We start from the raw sequence: 22106 nt of genomic DNA on the forward strand, positions 1-22106 counted from the left end.
TTGTCAGCAGAGGACAGGTGTAATAGTATACCCGTAGCACATCTAGCTTTATAGGAGTATCACGTACCTGTATATGACAAGCTCTGTATGACTAGCATGTAATTCTGTATCCATGGCTTGCCATGCTTCAGCGGTCACGGCGCATCGCTATGGGCTTGGCACAGCAGGTCCTAGTGCAGGCATTCCCAGCCACGGTCCTCAAGGCACACCAAGAGTTTATGTTTTAGTGGTATCAAGGCTTGAGCACAGGTGACTTAATTAGTACCTGAGTGATTGTGATTAATCCAGCTGTGCTGAAGCCTGGATATCAGTAAAAGCTGCACTGTTGGTGTGCCTTGAGGACCGTGGTTGGGAATGGCTGCCCTAGTGCATGGTAGGGCAGGCATGAAAAACCACCCGTGGGCATATGTCAACTGAAATAACCAGCGAAAACAGCCATGTCGACCTAATGACCTAGACCTGTCTGCATGTCGACCCGATGCTTGTCGACCTAATGGCCGTATACCCCAAAAACAGATTCAAGGCAGTTCACAGTGCAGCTTAAACGGGAAAGCCGGGACCCCTTGACAGCAATGAAATAGGCAGCTAATAAAATGAAACGTGTGACTCAGAAACAAGACACAAGTGTCGCTGTACATAGAGCACTTGGACCCCAACACCCTGAGCCGCTTATCTGCAGAGACTACTGGGCTCCTCTTGTCAGTCTGATCAATCATCCTGCAAGAACATCCAAAGTAGTAAAATAAAATCTGCATTGGGGCTAGAAGCTGGGCCTCCATAACGCCAAAAAGGAAGCATTAGCGGACACAAGATTGTTTAATGTCCAAAGCGTGAATATTGCAGGTCGACATGCCAAAAACGGGTCGACGTGAATAGCCATGGTCAAAAGGGTGACATGAAAAGGTCTGCATTGAAAACGGTTGTCGGTTTTCCCTTTTGTTGGGGGTAAGGCCTGGGCAGTAGCCCACCAGCACCAGATTGTTAGGGAAAGGGTAGAGGAAGGGAGGGGCAGGATTTTGTCAGTTCCCGGTAAAACATTTGGGGCGTGGCCTAGTCGCAAAAAGAGGTGTGGCTACCTCTATCGATTATGCCATGCCCTCAAAACATTTAGGAGGGTGAAAAAACTCTGTAAAGTCGAGGGGGAAGTGTTAATGTCACTCCCCACCCCTCAGCAGTGTGTGCTGCGGCCCAGGAGCGATGGTTGGGGGGGGGAGTCGGACTAGGGCCCCTGCCGGGCCCCTCCAGCAAGCCCGGGCCCAGGTCATTATTACTCGCTCCTCCCCCCTCTCGGCGGCCCTGGTCACATATTGGACCATGACCATGTGATTAACCATGCTGCCTAAATATCAGAACTCCAGAACTCACACTTACCATATGGGGCACAGAGCATGGCTGGGGCAGGTAACTGCAACCCAGATAAGGACACAGACGCCAGCTCAGAGGACAGCTACAGCAACGTACAGTAATCCACTCTCCACACCTACTGTAACTGCAAGGGGTATTTCATGCAACAATGGTAACATTCAGCTGTTGTCTTAAAGGGCCTTGTGGCCACCCACTCACCTTAATCAATTACCCCCATGTACGTAATAAAGGTGGGGTCCCTATTCCATACTGTAATGTGGGAGCCAGGTATTTCTCTGATGACCAGTATGTCCCTACAGCACAGAGCATGCGGAGCCAGCCCTAGGCATAGGCAAATGACTAGAGGCATTCATTTCATGCCCAGTTTGACATAGCGGGCAGTGGCGAGAAGGGCAGATGGGACCGGCAGCTCTGATCAGACAGTCAGGCATACACAGCTGAGCCGGCTCATACACAAGGGGTTGGGAGGAGTAACTTGGGGCACTGGACAGCTGGAGGAGGGCCGCTGTGCAGCAGCTCCTTGTCCTATGGGCCTTTGTTGAGTCCACCATGATGCACCTGCACTGAATAGTAGTAATGTCTTCTGTGGATGGGCATTACTAATGTGGGACATAATGTGCGAGGGGCGTTACAGTATGCTATTAGTAATGTGCTGGGTCAGAAGGGGAACTAGTGCTGGTGCTGGAGGGCACAGCCCAAACCTTGCCTAGGACATCACATTGATTAGGCCTGGCTCAGAGCATGCATGGCATTAATCAGTTGGCAGTGGATATCCTTCCAAATACCCTGGCACAGAGTGAGTCCCCAGCAGTCTTCTCTCCTCCAACAGCCGGAACCTAACCCATTTGATGGTGTTGCGATGGTCTTGCCCCCAGTTCCATCCCCCGCTAACCACGCTGCAGATGTTTGAGTATGCGCAAATCATATGAATTTTTTTCTATCAAATTATTTTGATGCAATGTCCAGTTGCCACGGCTCCTTGAGTTGGCCACGCCCACATGTCTCACCTGGGCCTGCAGAATGCCTTAAGGACCCTGCAACAGGTGAAGAACTGCAGGCTTCTGTTATTCCGCACGCCAGATCTGGTTACAGAGGGAAGGTGCAGGGGCGGATCCAGGATAAAATGACAGGGGGGGCACGTGCCCGGGTGCCCCCCCCCCCCCCCTGAATCCGCCACTGGGAAGGTGACGCAGGGATTGCTATAAATAATCTAAGATAAATGATTATCCTCATTGGACTAATGGCGGTAAACCTGCTGCACAGGTTTTACACATGAGATTTCCAAGCCATTATTATCTTACCGCACATCCAGAGTCTGGCGATTGTGCCAGCAACTGACTGCTGCTTTCTCCTTTACACATGTGATTAACCCATTGCGTGGAGCAGGGAAGCTCCTGTGTGATGGGGAATGAATGGAACTGGTTCCCATTGATAAATAGCGCAGCAGGTCTAAACTATGGCCCTCCATCTGTTGTGAAACTTCAAATCCCATCATGCCTTGCTACAGTTTTACTATCAGGGAATGCTAAGACTATGGCAAGGCATGCTGGGATTTGTAGTTTTACAACAGCTAGAGGGCCACAGTTTGGACATGCCTGTCATAGGGTGTAAAGCCCCACACATGCTAGATGACTGTTTAAATGAAATCACTGCAAAGGGTCTGAGTGATATCTTTAAAACAAAGTCTAGTGTGTACACTCAACATCATTAGCGATACGTGATCAGCACATGGACTCAACATCATTAGCGATACGTGATCAGCACATGGACTCAACATCATTAGCGATATGTGATCAGCACATGGACTCAACATCATTAGCGATATGTGATCAGCACATGGACTCAACATCATTAGCGATATGTGATCAGCACATGGACTCAACATCATTAGCGATACGTGATCAGCACACGGACTCAACATCATTAGCGATACGTGATCAGCACACGGACTCAACATCATTAGCGATATGTGATCAGCACATGGACTCAACATCATTAGCGATACGTGATCAGCACATGGACTCAACATCATTAGCGATATGTGATCAGCACACGGACTCAACATCATTAGCGATACGTGATCAGCACATGGACTCAACATCATTAGCGATATGTGATCAGCACACGGACTCAACATCATTAGCGATACGTGATCAGCACATGGACTCAACATCATTAGCGATACGTGATCAGCACATGGACTCAACATCATTAGCGATATGTGATCAGCACATGGACTCAACATCATTAGCGATATGTGATCAGCACACGGACTCAACATCATTAGCGATACGTGATCAGCACATGGACTCAACATCATTAGCGATACGTGATCAGCACATGGACTCAACATCATTAGCGATACGTGATCAGCACATGGACTCAACATCATTAGCGATATGTGATCAGCACATGGACTCAACATCATTAGCGATATGTGATCAGCACATGGACTCAACATCATGAGCGATACGTGATCAGCACATGGACTCAACATCATGAGCGATACGTGATCAGCACATGGACTCAACATCATGAGCGATATGTGATCAGCACATGGACTGAACATCATTAGCGATATGTGATCAGCACATGGACTCAACATCATGAGCGATACGTGATCAGCACATGGACTCAACATCATTAGCGATACGTGATCAGCACATGGACTGAACATCATTAGCGATATGTGATCAGCACATGGACTCAACATCATGAGCGATACGTGATCAGCACATGGACTCAACATCATTAGCGATATGTGATCAGCACATGGACTGAACATCATTAGCGATATGTGATCAGCACATGGACTCAACATCATGAGCGATACGTGATCAGCACATGGACTCAACATCATGAGCGATATGTGATCAGCACATGGACTGAACATCATGAGCGATATGTGATCAGCACACGGATAAAGACCTCAGTAGGCTGAACATCCAGGTCCCAGTGACATCACTGAACGCTACTGATTACCACGTATATGCTCAAGTCGCCTGTCCATGGCCGATATCAGCTGCTTTGGGGGTCATCTTGTGTGTACAGGGCTAAGCATGGGCAAGTGATTAGGTGGAGATAAAGTACAACCAATCAGCTCCCACGTTACAGGCTGTGTAAATGACTGATTGGTTGGTACTTTATTACTCTCCAAGACTTAGTACATCTCCATCCAGGTGACAAGGGGTAAGTGAGAGTAGGTGGTATGAGTCACATTACCATCCACAACTATTACCGGACCCCTGGATTGTTTTATTCCCCCCAATGCATCAAGATGCCCCCTCTCTGCTAGGTATTTGCCGTTCACTAGCACCCACCCACATGATGCAACAGACACCCTTCTTCCATCTATTCGAGGTCCAGTTCTGACACGGCATGTCATGGACACTGTGACTGGCGTACAGCTAGGCAGACACATACCCAGTAGGGTCCAATGTAATCTGTGCTGTGACGCATTATGCACTGGACGCCCTTCGTTGACCTCTAGCATGGATGAGTCTTGGATGCCCAATGCATTTCCATCGGTGGTTCACAGATTTTCCCATCTCTGACCACCCCAGTCTGTACCCACCACGGCTGGCCTTCAGCAGCCCAACATGCCGTTTTAGAAATAGTCTAAACCAATTATCTGCCCATGATGACTTGGACATTCCCAAAGCCGCTCAGGTCTTTACACGTGCCATTTTTACTATATTAAACACGTTGGCTGCAAACGTCAAGCTAGTATATCGCTGTCCCTGACCTGCACTGGTGTAACAAGGTAGTCAGCGTTATTCACTTAATCATTTTTGGATTGTGGGTGCAAATTAAAATATTTCCAGGGCATTCGATCGTTTTTGATAACCGGTTTGTATTGCCAGGAGCACATTTCTAGGTCACCCATCTGACTCAAAGACTTTAATGTGGGTAATTTACCTTATTGGTAATTATTGAGGAATCCCAATTGGATGGCACAGTGCTACTTAAAATTCTAATGGAGTGCACTTGTCTGATGCTTTTGATAGTCTTCTATTAATAATAATAAAAATCTTATGGAAGATCTCCAACCAGGCTTCACGTTGGACACTCAGTTGACTTCTGCCTCCGGTTCTACGTGTGGCTTTACTCCTTACTTTCGTTTTAAATCCCACCAGCTACTGTAGAATTTGGATTATATCTCTATATTTATGAACGGCTTAATGTGGATTTAGTTGTGTGATCTGCCTTTAACCCATGTGTCCTGGTGAGGATTAGGAATTTTATTTGCGATGGCCAGTAATCAATCAGACGATACTCGTACATGCGCATTAGGACTCCCAGGTCATACACACAAACGTCTTCTGTTCGCAATCAACGGCCTTATGTCATATATACACCTGAACAACAGGCAATTGGGCCGATGGTCAGGATGATTTACCCCCGAACCCCAACCATAGCAGATTGCCAGCTCACATTACTTCGATATAATGAAGGACGGAGCGATCTCTCATTCCGGCCTTCACTACAATGCACAGAAGATGTCGCACGTTTTGTTGTTCCAATAAAACAAATTGTACCAATATAGTGCTAGTCATGGTGAATATTGTAAATAAAAGACATCTGACAAGTGCACTTTGTCAGAATTTTAAGTAGCACTGTGAATTGGGATTCCTCAATAATTACCAATAAGGTAAATTACCCACATTAAAGTCTTTGAGTCAGAGGGGTTATGCAATATATCGCACCCCCAGCTTTTAGTTTAGGGAATATGGCATATCATCATGTAATTACATAAGCATTTTATATAAAGTTGGGTACTTGTGAGTTATCCGGGCGTCCGATTTTTTGATTGTATGCCTTAAGTTAAGGCATACAATCAGATGCGATGCGATACGATATCGCATCGCATCGCATGCGACCATCGGATGCGATGACCCGATTTTTCCATAGGAATCAATGTTAAAATGGACTGAGTCCATTTTAACATGGAATTCAATGGGAAAAAGGGGTCCTTTTCATACCCCTACTATCCAAGTGGGCATGGAGTTGGATATAAACCTGTGGCGAGCGTAGCGAGCCACCGAGCCCGAAGCGTGGCGAGCGAAGCGAGCCCCGCGAGGGGACGGTATTCCGTGTCCCCTCGCGGGGCTCGCTACGCTCGCCACGCTTCGGGCTCGGTGGCTCGCTACGCTCGCCACAGGTTTATATCCAACTCCATGCCCACTTGGATAGTAGGGGTATGAAAAGGACCCCTTTTTCCCATTGAATTCCATGTTAAAATGGACTCAGTCCATTTTAACATTGATTCCTATGGAAAAATCGGGTCATCGCATCGCATCGCATCCGATGGTCGCATGCGATGCGATGCGATGTCCCGATCCGACCCGATTTAAAAATCGGACGCCCGGATAACTCACAAGTACCTAAAGTTGTTATTAGCAATATTTTGTTTTAGGTAAAATAAATCTGTGAAACCCAATTTCATTTGTTTTTGTTCCTTTTTTCAATGTACAGTTTCCTGGGGGCTATGGTTGCTAATTTAGGCTTTCTTCCGAGCTCCAACCCTACACGTTAGAGGGGAAGCATATATACAAACAGAGGTGTAACTAGATATTCGTAGGCCCCCCTTATTTAGCAACTGGTGATATGTAAAACCTGTTACTTAGACAGTAAAGATGGGCCCCCTTCAGCTCTGGGCCCCAAAGCAGCTGCACCCCCTGCACCTATGGTAGTTACCCCCTTGGATAGAAACATAGATTTATAGTTTGATGCCAAAGGAACATTATAAGAGATGTGTAGCGATGAAAACCTCCAGACTAACTGCACTTAACATCTGAATTGTGCAGCATATGATTGTCAATGATTGTGTTCTATGACCTGTGAGTTGTATCACATACAGTACGGCCCGGGGAGACTGCTTGATTGATAGGCTATTGCCTTGACTTGTCCGCACCCTAATTACAGCTTTTGCTGCCAATTGTATTTGGAAATAGCACAGATCATTTTCTGCAGGCAGCCTGTGGTGTTCTCATACCCGCCCTGTAATTGCACTGCAAAAATAATTGGAAGTAGCTAATATTGAGTTTTATTACATACATATAACATAATCTGACTTTTTCTCTTACATAGTGCTCGGAGGTAGGACTGAGGAACAAGGTCCCGCTTCTAACACCAATATCAAATTTAAAATGCTAAAGATGGCGCTTTTAGAGAATACGGATTATAAAATTGAGGACACGGTCGGCAAGATGTATCACGCATTTTAAAGACGAGTACTTTGAGCAACCTCTGAAGGATTTCTCCCTTAATACTGTACACAAGTAATAGAGGTTAAGAGGGTAAAGAGAGTAAACCAGTAACAGTTTATGGGAACGCGACAGTAGGAATACTGTACGGCCGCAAAGGGTGGCTCCCTGCACCCCTAGCCGCACTGTCCCTGCACCCCCAGCTACACTGTCCCTGCACCCCCAGCCGCACTGTCCCTGCACCCCTAGCCGCACTGTCCCTGCACCCCTAGCCGCACTGTCCCTGCACCCCCAGCTACACTGTCCCTGCACCCCTAGCCGCACTGTCCCTGCACCCCTAGCCGCACTGTCCCTGCACCCCCAGCCGCACTGTCCCTGCACCCCCAGCCGCACTGTCCCTGCACCCCCAGCCACACTGTCCCTGCACCCCTAGCCGCACTGTCCCTGCACCCCTAGCCGCACTGTCCCTGCACCACCAGCTACACTGTCCCTGCACCCCCAGCCGCACTGTCCCTGCACCCCTAGCCGCACTGTCCCTGCACCCCCAGCCGCACTGTCCCTGCACCCCCAGCCGCACTGTCCTTGCATTCCTAGCTGCACTGTCCCTGCAACCCTAGCCGCACTGTCCCTGCACCCCCAGCTACACTGTCCCTGCATCCCCAGCCACACTGTCCCTGCACCCCTAGCCGCACTGTCCCTGCACCCCCAGCCGCACTGTCCCTGCACCCCCAGCCGCACTGTCCCTGCACTCCTAGCCGCACTGTCCCTGCACCCCCAGCCGCACTGTCCCTGCACCCCCAGCCGCACTGTCCCTGCACCCCCAGCCGCACTGTCCCTGCACCCCCAGCTGCACTGTCCCTGCACCCCCAGCTGCACTGCCCCTGGGATGTGTAGTTCTTCAACATCTGGAGGGCCGGTTTTGCCCAGCCCTGCTCTAGAGGATGAAGGGTCCAGGTTTTGTGCCAGGGGCATAGCGGGGGATCTGTAGTGTCAGCTAAACCCAGAACTATGATGTTATATGGCGCATTTCCCTAACGAAGATCCAAGCAGTAGGCTTACGAGCTGCCTTTCATCTACTGGTAATTGCGGTGTGATTCAGGAATTAGACTACGAGGGGTTATGCCGTTTTCTAGAGCTGGAGAGGAGCAGATTAAAGCAACATGTCTGCAGAACATTAATACAGAATTATTCATACTGGGTGTGACCCAATCTGTGAGGTGCTCTGCAAATGACAGAAAGGGAATTGGATGGACAGGACCTTGGCCCGAAGCATCAACCCTTGTGGGTGGGGATTTGCTGTGTGTCACCTATGTCCTGATCTGTTTATAATAAAAAGAGCCACCCTTGTTGCTGAATGTATATCTCGTACAGGTGCACTGGCTGAGCACTACACCTGTTCCACTCTCCTCTTGTACAGAGCATCCTGACTGCATCCGGAGGTCCCCAGCTTTCTCACCTGAGCAGGTAAGGGCCTCCTATCATCCTGCCTACATTTATATAGCTTGGATTACCATACTATCCCTCTATGCATTACACAGGTCCTGTGGCTGGTTTCATTGAATCTGTGTGAATTCCTCAGTGTTCCGGTCCCCAGGCAGAGCTCCACTAGTTGTTTTATTCTCAAAATGCTATTGTGTATTAGCAGCAGTGAATGATAAAGCAAAACATTGCCGGTATAATATCGCAGCAATTTGCAGGGGTGATCTAATTAGGAAATGGATTCTGAGCTGAGAGCAAAAACAGAACACAAAGCATGTCTGCATGCAGGGTAAATACTGACAGCTTTTGCATGTAGCCAATACATGCTGGTCAGTTTATTCTCCCACTGCATTGTATCTCTGAGCTAGACAAGTTCCTCCCACTACCTTCTCTCTGCACATGTTACATCTGCCCCTCTGCAGTGCATCTTAATGGCGTTATCCAGGGATTTATTTGCTGGCTGCTTCTGCCTGTAGCCCACACATGCCGCTTGCAATGCTAGGACACGCCCCTCCCACACCCTTCTCTCTGCATGTTACATCTGCCCCTGTGCAGCACAGCATGATGTTACCAAGGTTCTCAGTTACTTGTTCCGTAAAGTTCTATATTAATAAAAGCATGGGGGTCCCTGCTGCAATCTCAGAAGTAACGTAAAACAATGGGTTATATTATATCTATACGTATTGTGCATTTGCGTGCTTGTAATTACTGCTGCTCTCTAGTGTAGGGGTCACCATCATTTCACTAAGGGCCTGATTCAGAACTGTACACTGTGCTATGTATTCTCGCAGCCTAGCGAACAGGTAAGCACCGCCCGCGGAACAGAAAGAGAATAGGTAATGTTACCCATAGCAACTAACCCGATCCATTTTCTATGATGAGAAGTGATAGACAGAATTTGATTGGTTGCTATGGGCAACTTCACCTCTTTTCTTTTTAGAAGCTTTAGTAAATGTACCAGCTACAGATGGAGCCTTCTCTGGTGAGCCACGGCTTATTATACCATACATAGGACAATACATCCGGGGATTAGGTCCAACAGCTCTGGCTCACTTATATCCTATTACAGGGATACATGAGGATGGCTCCTTCTGTGGTACCCAAATGGGATGAAGGAAGAACGTGTTGGTGCACTGTCACTCTAATGTGGGACCTGGGACGCAGCTGCCAGGAGTGAGATTGGCGTATTGGAGTATGTAGTGCCTCAGTATATGCATTCCTGCCAACACAGGAACAAACACGGACATAAGGGGCATGGCTGTGTCCCATTAGGGGGCATATCCTCCTTAAACTGTGCAAGTCTGCCCCTCTGGTGCCTATGGGGGCCCATTTCTCATTGATTGCATTTGTGATGAGGACTGGGTGTGATGCTAGCGCCTGGGATGACATCACCTCTGGGGAATGTATCACCTGACATAGGCAGTTACGGGGGCTCTGAAGAAGCCCCTCCCTGAAATGTGACACGGGTGCCATGGACAGCAGCCATTTCTGGTCAAGAAATCTGGGAGAACCCTGACGGAAGCACATAACCATAGGCTACAACGGGGGCGCCACTTTCCAGATATTGATAAACTGGGCAGCATCACATGCCCTCTCCTCTGCCAGTGGGTAATAAGCATAAGAAATGTGGCAGAGACTCAGCTCCACCATATAAATCACTACAGAGTTCCCCATGGATTAGGGAGGCGAGCAACTGGGTAAATACAAGATGCAGGTCTCAGATATTCTGACCTGAAGAGCTTGCACTCTACGGTTAGAACAGCTAATACCCCTTTCACACCAGCCTAAATTCCCGGGGTGAGTACTGTCCAGCGCCTCCACCGCCATCCCACCACCTGCCTGCCTCCTGAGTACTACCACCTCCTTCCCACACCAGAAAATGCAGGGACTTTTCTGGTGTGAAAGTGGCCAACTCTGGAATACCCTGGCATGATCCCTGGGCCGTATTCCCGGGTGGGTCCCTGCATTAGATATACTGTGCATGTCATCTAGTTATGTTCTGTCCTTGTTTTAGGATTTTATAGATGTGGCAACCCATTACCCAGTCCATACAGTTACCACAGCGGTATGCAGGGCCGGAGTGGGACCAGAAATCGGCCCTGGCATTTTGAGCACACAGGCCCACCTACAGTAGGCGGGACCCTTGCACGGCTAAGCCGTGCAGCAAAAAGGGGGCGTGGCCTCATGAAAATGAGGCATTACACATTATGGAAAACACCGTTATGCCCATTACACATTGCCGCACACTGTATTGCCCTTTAAACATTACGCCACACAGCATTAGGCCTTGCCTATTATATATTATACCACACCATTGACCTCTAGCATCTGCTGCCCCCCCCCCCCCCTGTGTGACTGACAGGATAGACAGACAAGTAGTGCACCAAACCTACTCCTGTTTCCACGCCATACAATGAAATAGTCAGATCCATACAATTATAAAACACACTGAAATAGCCAGAGCACCTGCCCACGTGGCACAGTTCAGTGACTGCCTGTGCAGAACAGCTTCAATGCCCGTGTCGCAGCTCAGTGGGCACAGCTCCTGTATTCACATTATTCATGTAACGATGGAAGCACATAAATGACACTATGACTATAAATTATGACGAAGAGAATATGAATATATAAAGATATAAAAATACATAATACTGATAAAGGTTATTGCTAATAAAATGTATTATATTTCAGCCAGATTGTCCCTGTTAAATAACATCAGACATACACAAATAGATCACAGCCGGTGCACTAATCCTCATACCCAGCGCGCTTAGTGGTGGGTGCTGCTGGGAGTCTGTGTCAGAGCAGGGTGGTGTCCTGTAATGTATGTTGTGGTGGCGGTATATTAAATGTGAAGCTTGTCGCAAGCTAATAGTAGCTCACGTCCAGTAGCACATTAGAAATACCAGCTCTGTCTGTCTACTCACCAGCAATATGCACACTGCTGACACCGGTCTCTTCTGCCCGTGATTCCTGTCCCACTCCCCTCCTCTACTGATGATCAGCCCGGCACAGTGGAGGAGGAAGTAGAGGGGCTGGCAGCGCGCCCTCTCTCCTCGCTCATAGCCTCACGCTATGCTATATGCATCCCCACTGCGCACGCCTATGATGGGGGGGGGGGGCGACGTGGTGCGGCAGCGGGCTCAGAGTCAGCGCTACTGCTAAGAACTTTGTGCACAAAATTGGCCCACAAGGCCATCGGCCCTTCTGCCATTTGCCAGAGGTGCCAGATAGCCAGTCCTGCCCTGGCGGTATGTATACTATTCTCTAGGATTCTGGGACAATGCCATGCATGGCTCTCTATCCAAGAAGCGCAAAATAAATCAATATCTATATATAGAGAGAGAGAGAGAGAGAGAGAGAGAGAGAGAGACAAGTTTATGGCCGGCTCTCCAACCTAAAGAAGGTAGTAGAAGGTGCCTGGGTGCTCGCTCAGGGAACACTCCAGTGTTCTCTCAAGAATAAACAAACTGTAGCAGTGGCTCTCCCCGGACTTCCAAAAAAAACGACACCATATATATATATAGAGGGGAAAATAAGCGGCACTCGGAGGCTGGAGAGACTGGTGAATCAATCTGGAATTTTATTCCATGTGCATTGGGAAAACGTTTCGGAGCTCAGGGGCCAGTAGCGCACGCAGGGGGGGTTTCTGAGTACCCAGAAACCCCCTTTGGAGTCTAAGGGCCCTAATCTAAAAGCTGAGGGTCCCCTCTTTCCATAGGTACAAGAATTTTACAAATCGGCCCTTGGGAACCGGAGATATCTGACTTCATAGCAGTGGTCCCCATCCAAGCCTGTTAATTGCTCTTCCCAGTCAGATATTTCAGGTTCTTTCTGACTTAGAGATTTTCTGAGGGTATATTCCAAAACCTGGGACTCTCCCCCTTTGATTGACACTAGTAGCTTGTCTCTACTTTGCCCAGAACCAGAGATATCACCCTTCCAGCAGCTGGTTACTGCTCCAGCTCCACACACCTGGTATGTAGTTTTATATTCTCGTTGGCAGATTGCTCTGCCTCCTGAACTCTGATCCCCTAGTTCCCAATAACATTTGATAGGTGGGATTCTCTAGTTTTTAATTCCATTAAAATCTTAGAAATCAATTTCTGGGAACTGGAGATATCTGCAGTCAAGCAAGCTGTCCTCCCACCAGGAAATTATGAATAATAAGCCCACTCCACTATACACCCCTCCTCTGCGTATTAAACATCCTCTACCACCCTGGAAGTTATGTATCATGGCCCCTTCATTCAGCCCAATGCCCCCTTCTCCCACCCCATCTCCCACCATCTGTGCAGTAAAGGGGTAATAAGTGGAAATGACTGATCCAGGCCCTAAATGCTGAGCGGGACATCAAAGCTTCCCCCACCCCTACCATTGGAGGATCGGTAGGGGCCCCAATACATTGCTATGCCCAGGGGTCTACACTGCTGTTGACGCTCTGTATGTATAATACTTTAACTGACCCGGCATATACTGGGTCACCTAAGTGTCCATCTCTGTGCTTTGCTCCGCCCCTCTGGAAACCCCCTTCTGAAAATCCTGCGTTTGCCACTGGGGGCTCCGTCGTCAGTTCAAGGAAAGCACAAAAAAATGGTACAAACATAGTGATATATATACAGGAGACTTACCCGCCCCCTGTGAGGCCCGTCCGTGTTCTCCTGCAGCGGCTTCCGGGTTGGCGCCGTCTCCGATGGTCGCGATGGTTGCGTCATCGATGACTGCTCCCAGCTGCCGGCTCATGGATCACGTGGGGCGGCTGTGCGCTGTGAGAGAAAATAAACAAAACAAACGTCACAGTCTGCAAACGTCAATGACGGAGCCGGACGCAACCATCGCGACCATCGGAGTTGCGCCCGCAGCTTCACAGAGACGGCGCCAACCCGGAAGCCGCTGCAGGAGAACACGGATGGGCCTCACAGGGGGCGGTAAGTCTCCTATATATATATATCACTATGTTTGTACCATTTTTTTGTGCTTTCCTTGAACTGACGACGGAGCCCCCGAGCTCCGAAACGTTTTCCCACATGGAATAAAATTCCAGATAAATTCACCAGTCTCTCCAGCCTCCGAGTGCCGCTTATTTTCCCCTCTACATACATCTCGAGGACCCTTCCCCTCTTGTGAGAGGGCACCGGAGCAAGTCCCCACAGGCATCCACCTTTAAGTCCTGAGTGCCGGCCTCTCCTGGGACTATATATATATATATATATATAGTGCCTCACACTGCAGAAGGGAGGGGTACAGTAACCTGTTCATGCTGGAGCAGTAACCGCTTCTATGCCCAAACAATTGGGCGCTTGAGTCTGACACCTCCTACCGACCTCTCCCACTAGTTGCACAGTGGACAGCCAACAAAACACAGGTGACTGCAGACTGTAGTGGAAAGCCCAGGAGCTGACACACAGGCAGTGCCAACACCCTCACTGGCATGATTCAGATAAGCCATTAACTATGCAGTATTTTAGGAAACAAAGTGCTGTATAATAAAAGGGTGGTTCAGAACAGCTATATACAGTATGAATAGTAATCACGAACGGGACATGGGCATTGTGAATGAGGGCGCGCATTATAGTAATATTACTGGGCATATGAATCAGCCATAATTATTCCACGTAAGTCTCTGCGAAGGCCTCTGAGGCTAAACATGTTACTCTACATTAACATACCCAGGGAAATGGAAGAGGGGCAGGATGCCGGACAATTACAAGGAAAACCCACAGTATCGATGTATTACCCTCCGGGATCCTGCACTACCATAAGCTCTAACACTATTACATTTCCCTGATCTTCTTAGGAGCAAGGTCTCCTGCCTGGTACTGATACCATTGTGATCATTTGATTTGTGGCAGCTCTGTGAATAACCACGTGACACACACATAGCACATTATTACACAATTATTGCTGCAGAGCTGGGGTCCAAAATTCAAAGGAGGGAATCCCAACAGGGGTCAGGTACATGCCTGACACTGCCCTACCCCCCCCCCCCCTATAATTCTAACCCACCCTCCCCGCAGCCTAGCCTTAATCCTCCCCCCACCCACAGCCTAAATCTCTCCTCCCCGCAGCCTAAATTGTAATCCCTCTTCTAACCTCACAGCCAAGGTGAACTACCATAGGTGCAAGGGGTGCAGCTGCAGCTGCTATGGGGCCCAGAGCTGAAGGGGGGCCATATGTGTTACATACATTTATTACCATCAGTTGCTTAATAGGGGGCCCTTACAAACTTTTGCTATGGGGCCTACGAATATCTAGGTCGCAGAATCCCGGCAGTATGGATTCTGGCGCTGGCATCCATATTGTTGTGGAGTTTCCAGCGCCAGCATCCCGACCTTCATCCCCTTTTCACACCATGCTCCTAGCTTTGAGGAGGCGACTTAGGAAAAGAATTGGTGGACGGGGATTGGTTGCATCACAACATCACACGACACCTTCCTTGGTCAGCGCTACATGGCAGAGGCCTGGTTACTGCGGTTGGTGCTGGAGTTAGGATGAGATGGATAACAGTATAACTGTGTGATTGGAAGCTGTGAGCCAAGTGCCTGCTCATCCATATGTATCGTGATACAACTCATTACATCCCCCGTGAGTCGCATCACGTTCCCTCCAACAAGGTGACAGGTAAGTAGCTTCCACAGAGTATTTTGCCCTCTTGGAAATTTGGGGGTTCTCCCTCTAATTCCAGAGTCTCCCAGACATTGTAGAAATGTACTCCCCTACACTTTGACAGCAATATGTTACCCCAAAAATGAATGGTTTCTCCCACACGCACATCTGCATTCTATGTAAGATATTGTGTTATATTTATACATCTCCCTCCTTCTGGCCTGCAGCATCGATCTCGCCAACCATGGCCAACCTCCTTACCGCGATCCGCAGGATCATAGACACCTTCCACAATTACAGCAGCAAGACCGACCCGTGTGACAAGCTGAACATGGAGGAGTTCAACAGTCTCATCCAGACGCAGTTTGCTGATGTCATTGAGGTAAGCTGTCCCACAGGCATAGATTCGCATGCAATGGGCGCCTGCAGTCAGATGGGCCAGTGACGCTTATTTCTAGTCTGTGCATTTGTGCTGCCATTTATGTTATGTCTGTGACAGTGAGCGAAGACTATTAGGTATGCACCGAGACTGTGCCGTGCAAATTAATACCGTGCCGTATAGACCGAGACTGTGCCGTGCAAACTAATACCGTGCCGTATAGACCGAGACTGTGCCGTATAGACCAAGACTGTGCCATGCAAACTAATACTGTGCCGTATAGACCGAGACTGTGGGGTATGTACCAAGACGGTGCCGTATAGACTAAGACTGTGGGGTATGTACCAAGACGGTGCCGTATAGACTAAGACTGTGGGGTATGTACCAAGACGGTGCCGTATAGACTAAGACTGTGGGGTATGTACCAAGACGGTGCCGTATAGACTAAGACTGTGCCGTATAGACTAAGACTGTGGGGTATGTACCAAGACTGTGCCATATAGACTAAGACTGTGGGGTATGTACCAAGACTGTGCCGTATAGACTAAGAATGTGGGGTATGTACCAAGACGGTGCCGTATAGACTAAGACTGTGCCGTATAGACTAAGACTGTGGGGTATGTACCAAGACTGTGCCGTATAGACTAAGACTGTGGGGTATGTACCAAGACGGTGCTGTATAGACTGAGACTGTGCCGTACAGACTAAGACTGTGCCATACTGACTAAGACTGTGCCGTGCAAATTAATACCGTGCCGTATAGACCGAGACTGTGCCGTGCAAACTAATACTGTGCCGTATAGACCGAGACTGTGCCGTGCAAACTAATACTGTGCCGTATAGACCGAGACTGTGGGGTATGTACCAAGACGGTGCCGTATAGACTAAGACTGTGGGGTATGTACCAAGACGGTGCCGTATAGACTAAGACTGTGGGGTATGTACCAAGACGGTGCCGTATAGACTAAGACTGTGGGGTATGTACCAAGACGGTGCCGTATAGACTAAGACTGTGCCGTATAGACTAAGACTGTGGGGTATGTACCAAGACTGTGCCATATAGACTAAGACTGTGGGGTATGTACCAAGACTGTGCCGTATAGACTAAGAATGTGGGGTATGTACCAAGACGGTGCCGTATAGACTAAGACTGTGCCGTATAGACTAAGACTGTGGGGTATGTACCAAGACTGTGCCGTATAGACTAAGACTGTGGGGTATGTACCAAGACGGTGCTGTATAGACTGAGACTGTGCCGTACAGACTAAGACTGTGCCATACTGACTAAGACTGTGCCGTACAGACTAAGACTGTGCCGTACAGACTAAGACTGTGCCGTACTGACTAATACTGTGCCGTACAGACTAAGACTGTGCCGTATAGACTAAGACTGTGGGGTATGTACCAAGACGGTGCCGTATAGACTAAGACTGTGGAGTATGTACCAAGACGGTGCCGTATAGACTAAGACTGTGGGGTATGTACCAAGACTGTGCCGTATAGACTAAGACTGTGGGGTATGTACCAAGACTGTGCCGTATAGACTAAGACTGTGGGGTATGTACCAAGACTGTGCCGTATAGACTAAGACTGTGGGGTATGTACCAAGACGGTGCTGTATAGACTGAGACTGTGCCGTACAGACTAAGACTGTGCCATACTGACTAAGACTGTGCCGTACAGACTAAGACTGTGCCGTACTGACTAATACTGTGCCGTACAGACTAAGACTGTGCCGTATAGACTAAGACTGTGGGGTATGTACCAAGACGGTGCCGTATAGACTAAGACTGTGGAGTATGTACCAAGACGGTGCCGTATAGACTAAGACTGTGGGGTATGTACCAAGACTGTGCCGTATAGACTAAGACTGTGGGGTATGTACCAAGACTGTGCCGTATAGACTAAGACTGTGGGGTATGTACCAAGACGGTGCCGTATAGACTAAGACTGTGGGGTATGTACCAAGACTGTGCTGTATAGACTAAGAATGTGGGGTATGTACCAAGACGGTGCCGTATAGACTAAGACTGTGCAGTGCCATATAGACTAAGACTGTGCCGTATAGACTAAGACTGTGCCCTATAGACTGAGACTGTGCCATATAGACTAAGACTGTGCAGTGCCATATAGACTAAGACTGTGCCGTAGAGACTGAGACTGTGCCCTATAGACTGAGACTGTGCCGTATAGACTAAGACTGTGGGGTATGTACCAAGACTGTACCGTATAGACTAAGACTGTGGGGTATGTACCAAGACGGTGCCGTATAGACTAAGACTGTGGGGTATGTACCGAGACTGTGACATATAGACTAAGACTGTGCAGTGCCATATAGACTAAGACTGTGCCATATATGCTAAGACTGTGCCGTATAGACTAAGACTGTGGGGTATGTACCAAGACTGTGCCGTATAGACTAAGACTGTGGGGTATGTACCAAGACGGTGCTGTATAGACTAAGACTGTGCTGTATAGACTAAAGGTGCCCATACACGGTGTGATTATCACACCCATTATGGGCTGGATCGCATCACATTTGCAGGAGATTGAGAATGTGCAGCACATACTTTTTGTACTGTGTGCAGGGCCGTCTTAACATTATATGGGGCCCCTGGGCAAAAAATTCATTGGGCCCCAGGCAAAAAATTCAGTAACCCCCCCCCTTCCCCCGCAAGTCCGGGATGGAGATAGGGGCAGGCAGGTGGTACCTTTGCAGCGTGGGGTCCAGGCAGTCCGGGCAGCAGTGAGGACACTCCGATCCAGTCAGCGCCGCAGCAAGGGTCCGGGCAGCGGCGGCTGGGAGGTTGTAGTAGTCTGCAGACTGCAGTGTCCGGGAAGCGCTGAGTGAGTAAGCGGCGGACACTGCGGACAATGGCGGCAGAATTTGATAATTCAAAAAGATAGGCCAGCTGCTGATTGGCTGTGAGAGCAGTGTTTGATGTGTCCGATGCTCACTCACTCATCGCTTCCCGGACACTGCGGACTACTACAAGCTCCAAACCGCCAGCACTGCCCCGATCCTTGCTGCGGCGCTGACCCTTATCCCCGCTGTGGTGCTGCCCACCACCCGCCACTGCAGCTCCCAAGAGAGATATGTCTGCACACTGCTGGGCGGGTGTATAGGGTAACTACAGCCCGTACTGTCCTCACCTGCTCCCTGGCTCGTCTGCCACCAGCCACGTCCTTCCAGCCACTCTCCCCAGTGCCGTCTTTCCAATTGGGATGGGCCCCTAGAACACTTGGGCCCCAGGGCAACTGCCCATTATGCCCAATGGGAAAGACGGCACTGACTGTGTGATGCGATGCCTGCGGGAGCACGCATCGCATCGCACCGTGTATGGGCACCTTAAGACTAGTAGGTATGCACCAAGACTGTGCCATATAGACTAAGACTGTGCTGTATAAACCTTAGAGGTGTATACACGGGCATAGGCAAAGCGATTTAGACTATGCCGACTTAACCCTTGGCTGATTTTGACTATGGATGCTTTGTCCATAGGCCAAATAAACTACACTGTGTGGCATAGTTACAATTGCTTTACCTACACATTCTATGATGCCAGGCGATAGCAATGATGTGGTGCTGCAATATCTATTCCAAATGGCTTAGCACATTGCACTGTGTGTTCAAGGCTTCATATTGTGCTGTATAAACTGAGACTCTGCTGTATAGACTAAAGGAGCGCACAGACGCATCGATTTGCTTTCGCTTTCCATTCGATTTTGATTTCTCCTCTCGATTTTGCCTTTGATTTCCCATATGGTTTCACATTCAATCTGCACTTTTGCATTCGATTCAATTTCAATATCCAATTCAATTTACATTTATGTTGCAGTGGAATACTGGATAGAATTTGATATTTCCTTGCCTTGCCTGTCTATTTTTCTTTTCGATATAAGCAAAATCAAATCGAAAACAGGGAAAAATCGAAGCATGCGTACACAGTTTTTGACTGTGGTGTACAGGATTTTCCACCAGGCATGTAAAGCAAAGGTCTATTGGCGGCACTTTCTAGAGGCAGCACAGCATGGCCGCCACCTCCCACAGCATCTTCTGAGCTCTCCACTAAGTGGGTAGTGGCATTTAAGCTCTTTTACATAGCTGCCACCCATCCGGGACTTCTGCGCCATCTTGTGAGCTCTTTACCTGGAGGGCAGTGGCCTTTAAACCTCTTGGATGGCCACCAATCATATGGGACTTCCACAATGTCTTGTGTCTTCAGGAGCTACTAATTGTTCCTACAGGTGAAGTCCTGGATGAGTGGCAGCCATGCAAAAAGAGCTTAACTCTCTGAGTGCCAAGCAAACACTTGCATTCATCATAACGACCTGTAACGTCACCTTATATAGGAAATATAATACTTCTTTTTATTTGAATTTATATAACAAATGTGAGCGAGTGGATATTTTGAACATCTCTAACAGAGATGTTGGCAATCGAAGGCGTAAAGGCCGACACTCACCGGATGAAGAACATCTCCCAATTCCCTCCCAATATACACAGCCACCTCCATATTACACCTACTACACACAGCACCATAGTACATTATACACAGCCACCTCCATATTACACCTACTACACACAGCACCATAGTACATTATACACAGCCACCTCCATATTACACCTAGTACACACAGCACCATAGTACATTATACACAGCCACCTCCATATTACACCCATTACACACAGCACCATAGTACATTATACACAGCCACCTCCATATTACACCTACTACACACAGCACCATAGTACATTATACACAGCCACCTCCATATTACACCCACTACACACAGCACCATAGTACATTATACACAGCCACCTCCATATTACACCTACTACACACAGCACCATAGTACATTATACACAGCCACCTCCATATTACACCTACTACACACAGCACCATAGTACATTATACACAGCCACCTCCATATTACACCTACTACACACAGCACCATAGTACATTATACACAGCCACCTCCATATTACACCTACTACACACAGCACCATAGTACATTATACACAGCCACCTCCATATTACACCCACTACACACAGCACCATAGTACATTATACACAGCCACCTCCATATTACACCTACTACACACAGCACCATAGTACATTATACACAGCCACCTCCATATTACACCTACTACACACAGCACCATAGTACATTATACACAGCCACCTCCATATTACACCTACTACACACAGCACCATAGTACATTATACACAGCCACCTCCATATTACACCCACTACACACAGCACCATAGTACATTATACACAGCCACCTCCATATTACACCCAGTACACACAGCACCATAGTACATTATACACAGCCACCTCCATATTACACCTACTACACACAGCACCATAGTACATTATACACAGCCACCTACATGTTACACCTACTACACACAGCACCATAGTACATTATACACAGCCACCTCCATATTACACCCACTACACACAGCACCATAGTACATTATACACAGCCACCTCCATATTACACCTACTACACACAGCACCATAGTACATTATACACAGCCACCTACATGTTACACCTACTACACACAGCACCATAGTACATTATACACAGCCACCTCCATATTACACCCACTACACACAGCACCATAGTACATTATACACAGCCACCTCCATATTACACCTACTACACACAGCACCATAGTACATTATACACAGCCACCTACATGTTACACCTACTACACACAGCACCATAGTACATTATACACAGCCACCTCCATATTACACCTACTACACACAGCACCATAGTACATTATACACAGCCACCTCCATATTACACCTACTACACACAGCACCATAGTACATTATACACAGCCACCTCCATATTACACCTACTACACACAGCACCATAGTACATTATACACAGCCACCTCCATATTACACCTACTACACACAGCACCATAGTACATTATACACAGCCACCTCCATATTACACCTACTACACACAGCACCATAGTACATTATACACAGCCACCTCCATATTACACCCAGTACACACAGCACCATAGTACATTATACACAGCCAC

At 48.2% G+C, this 22106-nt stretch overlaps 2 protein-coding genes across 30 annotated transcripts in view; one reads left to right on the forward strand and one right to left on the reverse strand.

Annotated features, from left to right (window-relative positions):
- The window catches only part of LOC146049607 (immunoglobulin superfamily member 11-like), a 571199-nt gene that overhangs the window by 106731 nt on the left and 442362 nt on the right, over positions 1 to 22106 (reverse strand). For 28 of the 29 annotated variants that reach the window (XM_083166144.1, XM_083166145.1, XM_083166139.1 and 25 more), the window contains one exon: positions 13682 to 13816. The exons of the other annotated variant lie outside the window; for it this stretch is intronic. In XM_083166144.1, the coding sequence (XP_083022270.1) occupies positions 13682 to 13793 (112 nt within the window). In that variant the 5' untranslated portion in view covers positions 13794 to 13816. The remainder of the gene's footprint in view (positions 1 to 13681; positions 13817 to 22106) is intronic. 29 annotated transcript variants of the gene reach the window in all.
- Positions 8920 to 22106, forward strand: part of LOC146050264 (uncharacterized) — a 47863-nt gene continuing 34676 nt past the window's right edge. The window contains exons 1-2 of the mRNA XM_083167191.1: positions 8920 to 9035; positions 15884 to 16038. Coding sequence (XP_083023317.1) covers positions 15901 to 16038 — 138 coding nt within the window. The 5' untranslated portion in view covers positions 8920 to 9035; positions 15884 to 15900. The remainder of the gene's footprint in view (positions 9036 to 15883; positions 16039 to 22106) is intronic.

This window comes from Crinia signifera, chromosome 12 (genome assembly GCF_055691185.1).
Source record: "Crinia signifera chromosome 12, ASM5569118v1, whole genome shotgun sequence".
Classification (NCBI taxonomy): domain Eukaryota; kingdom Metazoa; phylum Chordata; class Amphibia; order Anura; family Myobatrachidae; genus Crinia; species Crinia signifera.